Source organism: Anas platyrhynchos, chromosome 11 (assembly GCF_047663525.1).
Source record: "Anas platyrhynchos isolate ZD024472 breed Pekin duck chromosome 11, IASCAAS_PekinDuck_T2T, whole genome shotgun sequence".
NCBI lineage: Eukaryota > Metazoa > Chordata > Aves > Anseriformes > Anatidae > Anas > Anas platyrhynchos.
The window spans coordinates 6,184,610-6,200,577 of NC_092597.1; the positions used below are offsets into that span (position 1 = coordinate 6,184,610).

The 15,968-nt window shown below is 33.5% G+C and overlaps 1 protein-coding gene across 7 annotated transcripts in view; it reads right to left on the reverse strand.

Moving 5' to 3' along the window:
* WDR72 (WD repeat domain 72) overlaps nucleotides 1-15,968 on the reverse strand; it is a 124,980-nt gene that overhangs the window by 60,341 nt on the left and 48,671 nt on the right. For all 7 annotated transcript variants that reach the window (XM_013105575.5, XM_027467212.3, XM_021276676.4 and 4 more), the window contains 3 exons: nucleotides 7,381-8,201; nucleotides 2,411-2,502; nucleotides 104-186 (listed from right to left, as the gene is read on the reverse strand). In XM_013105575.5, coding sequence (XP_012961029.2) covers nucleotides 104-186; nucleotides 2,411-2,502; nucleotides 7,381-8,201 — 996 coding nt within the window. The remainder of the gene's footprint in view (nucleotides 1-103; nucleotides 187-2,410; nucleotides 2,503-7,380; nucleotides 8,202-15,968) is intronic.

The window sequence follows — 15,968 nt, forward strand, 5'->3', positions numbered from 1 at the left end:
TAAATTGGTAACTACGGTATCACATTACAGATTCTAAGTACTAAACTACAGTCAATGTCATTTAAAGATTAGATTGTTGCTATTAACACAGCCTACTACCTACCTTTATAGATTGGTCACTCCAACAACAAATGAGTTTCAGCAGTGAAACTCTCCTAAAGTCAGGGGAATGGTGTTTACTTGTTTCTGAAAAACACATACATAACTTATGAACTGACAGTACACATATAAATACAGAAATACAAAGATGTTAAACATTTTTAACTCCAACATCTGAAAAAGGATAATTTCTCAGAACATTTCAATCTAATGACATAATCACAAGGCACCCATATCACATTGTCATCTGAACTACTTACAGTTATCCAAAATCAGATTAGTCCTTTTTGTTTACAGTTGTCTGCTTATTTGCAAAGACCAAAAAAAAATACTGAAAGTATTCTGATCATACAATGCAGTTGTCCACTGAGATGATGGAGTCCTGCCATGAAGACTGGAGCTTGAAAGAATTGCATGGGTATACGTATACTGTAAAGTCAATTGTATTCACTAGTGTAGTCTGAAGAGGATCGGTATGCTATTCAGTAAATGGTTTTGTGAAATAGTTATGTTTGTCAGTATCTAATTAAATATTTAAACATATGTATATACATGCAGGTATGATCAAAAAGAAAAGTGAAAAAGAAAGGAAAATAAAATGAGAGCATATGATATTATTTTATGGTTAGATGGGATAAGGGCAAGCACTACATTCTTTACCTCTGGTAGCTGACGTAACGTACCATATTATACAAAACGTAAAGGCTAATACAAAAATATAAAAAGCATTGACAAAATAAGGCAAAACTGATCATATGAAGGTAAACTTCTTTCATTCTCACATTTTAATTTGAATTTTGAAATTTGTTCATACATCAGGATGATGAATTTTTGATGAATTTTTCTTTTTTTCTTTTTCTGACACAGCAAAACTTGCAAAATTGCCAAGTTGAAGGTTGATTGATTTTTGTTTGTTTTGTTGGCCAGCAGATATGGTAAAAACATTTTATAAGTATAGGTATTTAGTGCCAAATTTTCAAATGCTATATCCTCTGATTAATGATTTGGCATTGGGACCAGATTATGAATTTTTTACTCAATTAACATTCTACCTTTGAAACAGAATTTGCTTCATTTCAATGATTTCAACTGAATACAAATTTAAATATGCCCTGACTTCATTACAATAAAAGCGAAGATAGTGTTATTTTTCTCTCGTGTTCTGTCTGTCAATCCAAGTCTCTGTCACTGTAAAGATTATTTCAAACACAATGCTCTCTCCCCTCCCCCCCCCCCCCCCAAGAGCAATATTTATTTGAATTGGCAGCTTCTATTGTTCTTACTAACCTAGATAAGAGCTAACCTGAAGCTTCTCCATTCTAAGCATAAATGGTCATTTAGCAAGCATCTCCCATAATCAAAAAGAGAACAGCAAATATGGTACCTTATCCAACCTTATTGTCTGATCTCATGCAAATATATTTCAGTTTAATGTCCATATATATGCAAAATGCTCCTGTTCTAATTTGGCTTTATTCCCATCTCTTTTTACAAGTGTAAATATATACAGAAACTCCCAAAAGGTCAGCAGAATTAAGATTTAACATTGCCCAGTGTGTCCTTGATGCTGAAGTGGTCATTCCTAAAATGTCTGTGTGATGCACAAGCTGATTTTAGATGGGGATTTTAAGGTTTATTTAAATACCAGGGAAAAAAATTTTAGCTTGAAAAAGTCCATGTTATTTGTCTAGACAGGAACTCATAACAGGAACACTGTAATTTGTTAAGGTAATGTATAATGTCAAATATCCATATTCTTTCCTCTACTCTTTGGTTCATTACATGCTATAAAAACAAGTTTAAAGTCACTTGCAATCCAAGACTGGTGAACGATTGCCTATGGGACATTAACATGAAGAGATTACATTATTCTGCACTAAGCCAAAAGTCTAAGTTTGGCATTACCAAACAGTCAACACGACTCTTGTATTGCTAAGGCAACAGTTTGCTTGAAGGGTCTTATGTATTATAGGGTGGGCATGTAATGATGTTGAGGGAGATGGGGGAGGGGGAAGACAACAGTGTTTGTATTATTATGTTTCTATTTTTCAGATTGCTAGAAGATATCTTTAGAAACTCAGCCAAATGTTCTGCCATCACACAACACATATCTTTGTATTATTTAATGTGCTTTTGCATGTAAAAGTGATATTCACAGAAAACAACATGTTAAACCAGTCAATCCAGACCTCCTCAAAGTTAAAGAATATAAATAGTTTTTTCATTATTGAAATTAAATGATATATTTTAGCATTTAAATGCATGCAAAACACACCAAAAAAAGCTAATATTGTCATTCTTCAACACTTACTGCTTGATAACTCTCCATAAAAACTGGAAAACGAAGACATGGCTGCTTCCATATTTCTCCATTTGTCATGTACAAATTCTGATCGAGGTGAACTAAAATAATACGGAAGTGTTAAATAAAACCTGAACATATTTACAAAAACCTTATGTCTGTTTTAAGATAGATATTCATAATCACTGTAGCTATTACTATCAGTCAACCACAAATTAGTTTATCCTCAAATGACTTGCACACTTTTGCTCTCAACTTGCTATTGAAACAGTCACATATACACAAGTCTGAGAATCATCCATATGCAGAAATTTCATGTTTAGCCAAAATTTCTTCCAGTTAACTCTTACATTATTTTATACAAGCAAAGTCATGTGAAAAGAATTTCATCAAAATACTATTTTCACCAAGTACCTGAGCTTTTTTTCCTATTACATAGGATAAAAGTCCAAGAGTGACAGCTTTAATTTTTACAGGTTTTCACCTTTTCACGGTTCTAAATATTCACTTGGAATATAGTTGTAATACTTGGGATTTTGATAAAGAGCTACAATTTAGGGGACATGTTTGTATACCTATTAGTATCTAGGAGAACCCTTCAGTACTTGTCTCTGGCTAATTCAGGAACCATAACCCTTGAAGACAAAGAATACGGGTGAAAAGGGAGTAGAAACCCCCCTAAACCCTTGCACTATTTTAAACTATTTCTTTCAAATGCTTTGCTATTGTGACCCTGAATTTGTGTGTCATTTAAAAATAATATATTTCACCTTTCAAATTCACTACAACCAACAATAAGTCATAATATTTTGAAAGCTTTACAATACTAAGCAATTCTCAAAATTGTCAGCTTGAGCACTTTGAGGCACAGACACAAAACTCAAAATGCAGCAGGACAAAAGTTATTTGAAGATCTGTTAGCTTTTTCCTGTTTCTGTTCCACTTTTATAACCTGACATTTTACTACAATTTCCTCTATTATCACAGCGTTGGTCAACTTGCAAAAAAAAAAAAAAAAAATGCAGATTCAAAAATATTTTTATGAATAATAGCTAATAGACTCAGTCCCAAGTCAAGTTTTTTCAAAGTCATTTTTTTCATACTTCATTCTTTTTTCTTTTTTTCTTTTTTTTTTTTTTTTTTTGTGTGTGTGTGTGTATCAGGTAGCTAACAGTTCACATACAAACTATATCCTGAAACTTATTGATCCAAATCATTACCTGAAAATGTGTGAGTTAAGAGTTTGTCAACCAAGTGTTTTTCACTGGGGAGTGATGAGTTGCTAAAGACATGGTTTATGCAGAAACATACATGTATATATGCTGACAAGGACATGTAACTGCTCAAAGTGAGAATACCAGACTCATCCAAGAATATCCAAAAGCATATGTACTGACTGAATTCATTTTCCAGTTCTCATTCTTCATATTAAAAATGTATTTTATTTAACAACAAAAAAATCCTTTCACTCTCCTGTAATAGCAAAATTATCAGATATGCCAAAGAACAGGGATTTAAACTTTATTATTTCCTTCCCCAGATGAGGGCCATAGCTAACAATAAAATAATTCTCCCTACAGTCCAAAGAATATGTTATTGCAAGAATATGTTATAAGCAAAGAAGTGGTCTAGCATAAAAAGAAGAAAGCTGTCATCCCCGAATTATCAAACCAGTAGCTAGACACCAGTCTACATTGACAGAAATAAACATGCAATCTATTCTGTCATGAAATTAGGCAGGAATTTCCATTTCAGCTGCATACATATTAAGCAAGAATCTTGGTCACTGGATAATCTATTTAAGTGTTTAAGTTTAAAAGCTTCAATTTTCTTGTTTGCACTAGTGTGCTAATAGAAAGTAAACTTCCACAGGAAGGAAAGAGTTGTAACTCTCAAAAGGAGATTACTGAAAAAGTAAAAGGATCCTACTAAAATGAGATTAAAATGTGTGTGTGTGTGTTTTTTTTTTTTTCTTTTCTTTTGTATTAGTAACTGAATTAGTAAAAATTGTTTGTACCTCAGTAATAATTAGTAGACCAGCACTCTTACAAGCTATAAAAGCAGTCTTACTAATTCCTTCAGCAAATGCTGCAGCAAATTGGAATTCAATATATGCTTTTTCCCTTGGGCATGCAGTAGTTTCAGCTAAATCAACTGCTCAAGCAGGTGTGGCTACATGCTGTACCTTTAGAAATCAGACTATATAAAACTGTATTTGCTCAGCTTCTTTCAAACTTTTAATTAGGCAAAAGTGCATTATTTTAACAGCTTGCCAAAACAAAACTCATTCCAACCCCCAAAACAAAGTGAATAATGTATAAGGAATAAGGACAAGTCATATTGGAAGATGAAAAACAAATTACCATAGGTTGTGATAATTTTCTCAAACCTAAATTATTTGTAAGAATAAGTGCAGCAAATACTAAATCACAAAAACATGGTAAATAAATGGTCATGTTCACACTAGGCATACTACTAGGCATAAAAAAAAAAAAGGAAACTTCACGGGAAAAGGGCTTTCTAGGTGGAAAGAGATACATTTGCATACACATTACTGATTTTAAGGTTATACAGAATTTATACATACATTTAGATAGTAAATTCAGATAGCAGAACTATGCCTTTAATACTCAGACACAAAGATAACATTACCGCATTAAAGTAGATAGTGTCTTTTTTTTTTTTTCTAAGCCTACCAACTTTGGAATCATTAAAACAACCAACAAACTAATTTTTGAAGAATGAAATTCGTTTCCTTGACTCTAATAAGCTTCTTCTACAAAGACAGATTATTTTTTCTTTAAATAACCTCTTTGTGTATGAGACAGAAAAACAATCTTGTTGTCTTTACTCACACAACTTTGATTTGCTGTCAAAGGGATGATTCTTTACTGTAGTGGGGCATCATTTGCACATTACAGCTGTTAGGAAAATGTACAAAGTTCTTTACATACTTCATCTGTTATCTTTGTTTATTAGGGAAAAAAGGGAATTATTACTCACACGTCTAACATTCCAAAACAGTTCTTGGAATGTAGCGGGGAGAATAAGGTCTGAACAGAAAGCCATTATGAGAAAAAAAAAATTGTCACCAGCGGTATAGAGGGAAAAGGCCCAGGTTACTCTAAAATCTCTAAGGTCTCCGTTATTTCAGCAGATACACTCTAGTTCTGATCAAATTCCCTATTAAAGAACACTATCTTTCAACAGCAGCGAAAAATTGTGTCTACTTCTCAGTTTGTTTGTTTGTTTGTTTTTTTTTCTGAATATATAAGAGAATATTCTTTCCTTATTAGGAAGGAATAGTCTTAAAAACACACAAGAGTGTGCAAGTAAAATCAGGAAAAAAAAAAAGACTTGTGTTATCTCTATCTGGACTCATAGTGCATGGTATTGCTGTGTAGGAACTCAGGGGAGCTTAACAGCAACCAATCAACCTCCCCCCCTTCAAAAATAAATAAAAAATTAAATGGATACAACTCAAGAGCTCTTATTCAGATGACTCCATAAGGAAGTAAAAGCCCATATGAGAGCATCACAAATGGCACCAAACTGAAACTTAGTCACAAGACAGCTCTAAATAAGAATACTATTCAGCTCTAAAAAAAAAAAGACACAATCCATACCAAACCATGTCAAAAATCCGAACTAAAGCATTTCACAGTCATTGAATATAAACTAACTTTTTTTAAACTGAAATTTATGGCAATTTTTTGTATTTCGTACAATAAGAAAATCACTTATTTCTACAGGTGACACTTGCTTTTATGGCTTTACCTTTCCTAGAGAAAGTTTAAAATTGTATGATAATGTTTTCACAAAATAAACTACGTATTTTTTCTATTCAACTTCAATAATTTTATGGGTGAGATTCTCCAAAGCTAGAATTTGTCAGGAAAAATGTATGATTTTAGTATGTTCCTAACTGAATACATTGTCTCTACCAACAGAGTACTGTAAGACACAATGCAAGCATAACATTTTCTTGCAAAAAAAAAGATTTCATGTTCAAGCTGGAATCTTGGAAGCGTCCTTTAATATAAGAACTTGTGTTGAATATGTACCAGTAGACAATGCAATCAGCAGGAAAAGTAACTGAGAAATGCATGTTTGTCCTGCAGGATGTTGTATACCTACTGAGGTATCCTGAATGCCCAGATCCTTGTGGAAGATGCACAGTTCTTTGCTGCACCAGGATCAGTATTTTTTGTTCCCCTCCTTACCTCTAGGTCATAGCGTCAACACTGAATTTCATTGTCCCTAAAATACTAAATATGGACCAACACTGGTTTGCTGAACAAAAACAGTCTGGACAATATCCATTAGCTGACTAGTGAGCCTTATTTGGATAGGTCAAATAATAATGAGCATACTATTTCTCAAAATGCGGAAAAAGCATTTAGTTGATAAATTTGTTTTAAGTAACAAATGTTATTTGGGATGGTTCTTATAACATAAGGGCCGATAAAGTATTCATTCATTCTAGCTGCCATTATTACTCTGTGTAGATAACATAAGAAGTAGAGATTGTTGCCTCTCATGTTTTATTTATCTGTGGAGGTAGGGGTTTCGTGGTAAAGTATATTGCTAATAGGGAATGGAAGTTAAAACAGCACAAATGTGTTAATACATGTCTCCAAATGTGCTTGAAGAGACCTCATTATTCTCCTTACTTTAAGTAGTGAGGAAAAGAGTTCTCTGGAAAGATAGGGTGTGAAGTTGGATAATTCAAATTTCTGTTCAGTTGAAAAGTTTCTTACGTCAGTTTATTCATCATCTGTAAAGATACTTAACTTGTACCTATTCTTTCATTGAAAAGACATCCTATAAAAAAATCTCTACAGGAAGAATGCAAATTCCACTGAATACGTCCATATTTAAGAACAAAATCGGTCATGTCATTCTCTCCTCCTCCCCTCCCTTTTTCTTTTGATCTTTTTTTTTTTTTTTTCAAAGTACTTTGAAAGAAGGGTTCTTACCTTTCAATTTCACTTGTATCTGCTGAAGGCATGTTAATTATCCTGTTGATTAAAGCTATTCTGTTAAATAAGAAAAGAACTGTTTCCGATCCCTTTGCTCCATAAGCATTATTCACTGGTTCTTCCTTTGTTTCAGTTTGTCCTTCAGTTGCAGCAAGGTACTTGTTTGATAAATCAAACACTCTCTTTGAAAACAAGTTACTCAATGTGTGTTCTTCTAGCACACCACAATCAGTACACTTCCATCCCGGCAACATCAGTGATATGTGACTTTCATTTGACAGAAGTCCAAAAGAAACTGGACACTGGAGCCGTAATATATCTAGGTGTCTTACACAAAGATTGTCTATTTCTTCATCTACACCCCAGGGTAAGAGACATGACAAAAGCAGTTTAGCTGTATCTGTGGCGATGTCCACATCAATGTTTCCTGATGACTGCATTCTAATCTTTCTTGAACTCTTCATTTTTTTCTGTCTTTTTATGCCACCACTTTCTTCCAAAGATCTAACTGCATTAGTATCCCCACTGACTTGGTTTGCACAAAGAGCATCTACTTGCCCATCAACTGTTGATATGGAACCAGCAGTTTTATTTCTTTTTAGTGTCAGTGCCCTTTTCTCAGTAGTACTTTTGGCTCTTTCTATAGTGTCAAGGTTGTGGAATGAATTTGATGACTTTAATCCACAGAGTTGAGATGACAGCAGAAGTTCCACAAGTTTTTCCAGATCAAATAATAGAATATGAAAGTTTGCACTGTTCCATTTTGTCTTAACTGGTAAAACAGTAAAGGGCTGTCGAATGAGGCTGTTATCCATTATCTGAAAGAAAAATAATAAACGTCCAAAGACAAATCCATAATATTCTGTAATTTTATAGAGTTGCATAGAGTTGCATGTAGAACAGGCTAAATCCATTAACTCCATTAAGTTTAACTTAATCATATTTATTCACTTCTTACTTAGGAAAAAGATTTTCCTTCTACATCATTTCATATATGCAAAGGGACATGTACTTAAATACTGCAACCCCAATTCCCCAACATCTTTTAAAGTAAGAATATTCTAATAAATTTTCATTGTAGAGAAGAAACTTTTTTTTTTTTTTTTTTTTTTTTTGTCTGAGACACATTTCAGATGAGTTTCCAGGAAAACAACTACTTTCTTTCATAGGAATCATTGTGCCTCACTACCAAGGGGCACTCTTCTGAAGTTACTGGAAGGACCATCAAATGTTAAAGTCAAATTATGAGATGGTGACATCTGATATCAGAAACCTGCTCTATCTATTAAAGAAGCATCTTTTACCTTCAGGGAAACAACAGACATGAGTATAAATTCCATTTTGATTATTTTGCCCGTTTCTTTAAGCAGTTACGACTTGTAGGCTTTTATTGTCCTGCACAAGCCTATACTCTCAGCACTGTGTTCATTCCAGTTATTTCATCTCTACAAGCGAGCATGTACAAGCAGAAAGATAGAGAAGCAAATTTTCAGCCCAGTGATGCTTCTGCAAAGAGACATCATAGCACCATGCTCCTTATCACAGGTGATGCAGAATTTTCTGGATCTTTGTTTTGTGATAGTCAGAAATATTATGCTAATGCAAATGAAGAACTGTTTCTGTTGAGCATGTGAGCTGAATCTTAAAACACACTACCAACAAATATTAGTAAAAATGAGGTGACAGCTAGATTTAATTTGAATGATTAATGATTGTTGATTAACTCATCTTTCTCAAGAGTAGTTTTACCTAACTGCTTTTACATTGCTAACAAGTTTTATAAGATTAACTATTCATAAACTGTTAATATTTTAGTTACAAATAACACAGGTGCAACTTTAACCATGTTTACAAGTAATTTGACTACTTAGTTTTGGGTAATAAAAATTTTGCCCTTCTGTTATTTAGAGAATGATGTTACCACCAGGTGAAGATAGACTCTAAATATAAAATCTTATTTAAAGATCTCTATGGGAAGGCATAAGTAAGAGATTATAACAGCTTGTTCAGGTTTCTTTTCTATCCCTTTCCTTTAATGTATATATTGTAACATATATATATATTGTTGTTTTTCAGCACTAGGATTATTTTAATCTTTATATTTACTGATACATAGGGAGAATCCTATGGAATGCAAACAGTGGAATTCATAAGCTAGTTTTAACATTAATAGAAAGCATTCTTAGGCTTTGAACTTTCTTCTTTGTTCTATACATTTATATTTGGTTGACTAGCATTTAGAAACCTTTAGAAAAATCACCATACAAACAAAAGAAAATACTATGACAATGTCAATCTGTTGAGGCATTTGGTGGTGCTACTGGGTGCAAGGCCACAATAAATGTTTATTGGCAATATGAAAGCTTATTGACATTGATCCTAAAAGCATCTACAAAGTTACCTTAGCTCTCTGCCATAGGCATTTAATTCCATTGAAAGAAGGTGGATATCTAAAGCTTCAGACATAAAACACTATTTAGAAATATGGACAAGCTATTCACTGTAACATAAGATGACAGAAAATGGAAGGAAACCCATAAAACTAACTATGAACTGGAGAACAGGGAATAGCATTTGATGATGGTTATTGAAAAGTAGATTAAATTATTTACATTCTGTACTGTCTTTCCTGAAATTCCAGAAGTATTTTACAAAAGTAAGTTTTACTATATACAGGTAAGTATCAGAACTATCATTTTTAAATGAACATATGAAGAATTTAATAACTTGATTACAAAAAGTGGGCTAATAGAAGTTGCAATAACAAAGCATGACCTGTCTCTGAACCACATGGTCCAACTTTGGGGTCTTCCTGTTGCCAACACACAGGTCTCTGTAATAAGATACTTTTTTTTTTTTCTGACAATTTTTGCTTGATGCAATTTCATATATCATGGGATCTTCCAAACCCAAATTAGTTGATCTGATAATACTGTGTATACCCAAATATCAAGCCATTCAAGCCTTAGCATCCTCCCAATGAATTTCAAATTTTCATGTCAAAAATAAGGATTCATCTAATAATACAAAGGTTTCCTTCAATTCTGCAGGTTAAATGACCAGAGGCGTCTTTTTCTGATTTACCATTGTTAATTTTAAATTTTATTGTAGGCACGGCCTACCTTCTGATTCCACATTGGCATCTCTTTCCTGACCACCAATGTTCATCTACTATCATCTACTATTTTGCTGAGCAATTAGGAAGATTATTTATTTAAAAAAAAACTTCTGAATGTTGTTACAGGGAAAAACCCTTTCTTGGCTTCAATAACTTGATCCACATTTTAAAAGCTGAACTTTGTCCTTTTTGTCATTATCCAGGTGTATGGATCTAAAATAACTATAAATGCTAAGGCACACCATCGCACTTATTTGTAAGAATCAGCTGAATTTGCTACCACTTTTTTGTTTGTTTTTTTTTGCATCACTAGCAATAAGTTTAAGAAGAATTCACTATGAAGGAGATCTATGCCAGTCAAGAAAGTAAATTTTAGAAAAAGAAAAACATGTTTTTGTAAGGTCTAAAAACTGTCACTAAAAACGTTCTTGTTGTCATGATATACCTAACACTTTTTTTTTTTTTTAAGTTGGAAACTGGGATGTCGGAAGCACTTTATTTTATTGTGTCTTTATACATTATCACCAAATTAATACCACCACCAGCCATTTAAGTTAAAATATTGGCTAGTTCCTAACAAAACTGATAAATTCTCATAAAGCTTTTGAAACCATCACAACTTAATTTAAACAAATTCTGAAGTAACATAGTGTTTGTTCCCCTCTCCAAACCAAACAAAAACCCTGTTAGATGCTGAAGTTTAGTAAAGAGGTGAGACCTCCCTTGTTCAAAAACACAGCCATGTTGATGACATTCCTGCTAACAATTGGAGTTCAGAGCATTTGCTGCTTGGAGGAATCTATATTCACTGATAATGCTCCATTTGAGGCCTTCACCTGTGAGCTTTAAAGAAGCTTGGCTACGGACTAAAATTATATCCAGAGACTCATCTCTGGTTGAATGACAGCTTTCTATATGTAAAAAAGAAAGGATTCAAGGAGGCTTTGAAAGGCCAAGCTATATGCCATGCATGGCAACTATGACTTCTCTAGGGGCCATCTAGGGAGCTATTAAAGGTATCTGAGCCAGGACAAGACACGAGCCAACTTTGCAGGATTTCTTTTAACATGGAATCCTTTCCTTCCCATAACTTAGAAGACTGCTCTTTTACTTCCCTCTTTACAAATCTTTACAAAACCACATTAGCAGCCCAGAAAACATGTTCCCTTGTTTATGAGTAGTGGGAGGTAGGGGGCTACCCTTACCATAACACTGATCTATGTGTGGGCTATCTTTAACATATTTAAGACATAGACACTACGTAAAATTTTAAAGGGAAGTAGAATTCAAGTGTTATTTTATCGAGCTGCCTTCTCATCTCTAAAAGCATTTTTCCACTGGGATACAACTTAATCTAGGAACACTATTCCATGTAAAATACACACTTCCATTAGCTGGCAAGGATTCCTGTATTTTTTCAGCTCCTCATGTATATGTACTATTTCTGCACTCCAGCTTTCTTTACCAGATGCACTCTCTTGTTGGCTTTGTGCTAAAAATAGTTTTGACAAGAATGGTCTTGACATTTATTTTACATAAAAGAAATAAAGTGGCAAGATCATGTGGTAGACTCTAGAAGGAAAACCAGACTCAAAGTATACTTAGAGAGCACTTTAAAACTACTAAAAAGAAATAGCTCAGTTCTCACAGTGTGGGTAGTATCAACTTCTACACAAAAACGTGTCCAAAACTATTAAAAGGGATTCTTACAGAGTTTGGGTTTCCTTTATCCATTGTACACTTTGGGATAAACAAAAAATAAATAAAAAAAAAATAAAGCCACAAAAGATCCTGCAATATGAATAATGGTATATAAAGCATAAATGTGAGCCACTCTGCCAATTCCAATCTGTAAGGTTTTTGTTTTGTTTGTTTTTAAATTATGCAACATTTAGGGAGTTAAAATTCTGTTCCTTTAAGCTTTCTCTTGTGAGAGTAGGTTCTAGAAAATGTTAGGCTGAAATGAACAACTTATTCTTAGGATAAATTTTTCTTAGAATAAATTTCAGTTAGATTTTTTTTTTGGGGGGGGGGGGGTGGCAATGAGCATCACTGAAGTATTGAGAAAGCAGTCTAAAATTCTTAAACTGTGCTATGGGTGATTTTGAGGCCTGGGGAAGGGGGTGGTAGCAGTTGGGAAGGGGATTTTCTGTTAGTGTCCTGCAGATTTTTTAAGCAGATTTAAACTTCACTGTTTTGACAATCATTAAAATATAGTCTTAATAGACCACTTAATCATAGACCCAATAAAACACAGCATTTAAGTCCATAATAAAAGTTTGTAAGCATGACTTTCACTTTTAAAGAGTAAATAATCCATTATTAAATATACTTATTAAAAAGAAATCTAGTTTATCAGTTAAATACCAGCATCCTTGTGTGTCTGCTTACTTGTATTCAATTAAGACAATCTGTGAAAAATGCGAAAAAAGTACACACACTTCACCCTTTCACAAATATTATTAAGCAAAAAAATGTTTTTAAAACCACTCTTATAGTCTAAATTGCTTTAGATGATAATTTCTGAAATAGCACAAAATGTTTGAGACTATGACTGGATGTATTTTAGTGAAATTAACAGTTTTTTTTCTCTGTAATCTGACCTTGAGTTACACTACAAAGACAACAGAAATTTTAAATAGCTTTTACATATTTCATTTACTCCCGTTTACTGTTCATTACCTCTGTGGCAATCAATAGCATTGACAATAAGTAGGATTATTATTTTATAAACTAACATGTGACAAAGCTCAGCTACCAAAAAGAAAAGGAGAGTGGGCCAGTAGAATTTGCCAACTAAAATTTTTTTGCAGGTGAAAAATTTTCTGCATCTTGATTATACCAGTTACTAGGATATCAACAGGAGTTCAGAACTCCTAACTTTTCTTGGAATCATGTCCCATCATTGGTCTGCCTCTAGGCTCATAAAAAAATAAGCATGTCTCATAGCTGTTTGTGAAAATCTGTCTGTTACTCCTACCCTATGTTTCAAATTTTTGGTTCATGGATCTGGAAGAACTGTTTTGACTGAAGGATGGCTACCACACCCAGTTGTCTTAAATAACCGCTTGTATTGCCAGTGACAGCTCTATTCTATTCTCCATTATGTTTTTGTCCTTGATGGTGGGTAGCAAGTTTTTGTTGTTGTTTTCTTTTTTTTTTTTTAATATTAATATGGAATACCTTAGTAAGTGGCTTTACCTGACTAGACTTTTTAACCTTTTAAATGAAAATAGTAACATTATATAATACACGTAAAGAACAGTTATGTTTCAGGGACATATTTGCAGGTGCAATCTAACAGTTTTACAAAATAGAAAGATTGTAATTGTCTCAAAAATACAAATACATAAACAATGCACAAAATGGCTGGCACAGTGTAAATTAAAGCATTAAATTCATTTCTAAATCCTCTGAGCCCTTGGCTGCTGGAGATGGTAGTCGATAGTAGTAAAAAAATTGCCTCCTTGAAATGTGCTTGGTGGACAGCAGCTTGATGATTGGCAGCACAAATAGAAGACAAACAAGAAAGCCTTCAATCTGCAGCTGATGCACAGGAAGAACATGGGGAGCTGAGTTTACAATAGAGAAAACATTACCAAGCTAATGGCACAGGCAATCATTTGACCACCATGCATCTCTGATAGCAGCAGGGCATCCATTTCCAGTTAAGTGTTAGAGTACCTTTTTGCTTTCTCTGACCACTGCAGGGGTAAAACAACCTAGTGCGTGAAACCCACTGACTGGTAATAAATTACTATATTGGATACTTTTTGTTTTCTTTCAGCAATGACTTTACTGTGTATTCCTGCTATCATTACCAATTAAAGTGGAGATTGCTTTAGCAAGCTATATCTAACTGTATATCAGTCCCTATGCTCCAATTGCTTTAGCAAGTATCACAGGGTCAAGAGGCTCCTTTGACCTTTATCAGCTAAGTCTCTCTGACCACTCACTATTTGAAGCAATCTCAGCTGAACAGATGGACACTTTTGCAGATTCTATAAAGCTTAGAATATAAAGATAAATGAAATTGTGTTTGGGGCTTCAACCTGGTTTATGAACATAAAATATTGCTGCCAAGTTCCACAAAAATCTCAGATTTCAAACAGCACATCTTAAATCTGCACTACAAATACATGCACAACTCCTCTTTATTGACTAAGAAAATATATTTTTCAGATTCAACTTCTACAGATAAAACTAAAAGCTTGGTACAACTTAACTTACTAGTTATGACAAAGTTACTTCAAATTTTGAAAGCTTATTTATTTTATTCATTTAAAGGGCAAGAAGAAAATTTAATCTAGGCTTTTACTATGACAGTCAGAATTAGTGTAGTACAAAGTGCATGCTCAAACAGATCATACAGTGGAGAAATACTAGAATAGTTAGATACTACAGAGCATTCGGATAGGGCTTGGACCTCGATTGCAAATTTCCCTGAACTTAAATGTTTGAAAAAGCCTTACTCTTTAAATTACTGCACCAAAATTTCAGTCAGACAATATCAAAAGAGAAAGCATCAAATTTCATGGTGATGCTTGAAGAACTGGTAATAGATATAAATGTGGTCTTGCCATATATATGCATTTGTAATTGAAAAACAATCTATTGTTCATCAATAATATTGAATACACAATGAGTGTTATACAGTCTTAATAAGATATACTGTTGAAAATTTCCTAAATTGTATGAAACCATGGCATATTCTTCTTAAAACATGTCTCAGTTTTCAGAAAAATAAATCCAAGAGGTAAAGTTTTTATCTGAATCTTTTGGCAAAGCATCATGGATGTTTTATAGGAATACTAGCTTAAAACATTTTCTAGTTCTTTATTCTATCATCATGTTAATTGAATTAACTATTCACAATAGTCTTACAATAAGCCCTCTGTCATTTGCAAATACACAGCTATCTCATTTCACTCTCTTGCTCTGCTGAAATGAACAATTTAGGATACAGGCAAAAATGCATTTGGTTAAAAAATAGTTACAGACTATAGGTATACAATTGAAATAGATCTTAAGTACACATTATCTTTAAAAATTCACACAGGGCTAAAGGATTCAAGTCATCAGTTGCACTTTCATTTCTACATAGTAGATTAACCCAATACAACTCTTACAGAAAATCCATCCACACTCCCATATCTATCCTTCCTGTTTCTTAAGGATCACTTGATTTTAGGGAGCATGTGAACAATTTATTACTAAAAGTATCTATAGACTTCCAAAGCAGGCAAAGACAGGTCAGGCCTACACACTCCAAAACAATGGTGCTGTTATGCATAGGGTGAGCACTATACAGAGTAAACATGACTATAATGAGGTCATTCTTATCACTTAACTTCAGACAGTTCAGTTAGTAATAGTCACAGGACAGACAGTATTCTCTTGAGGTGGGCATTCAGCACTTTCTCATGTTCATTTACTATTTTTAATACCTTTAACAATGTCTCTTCTA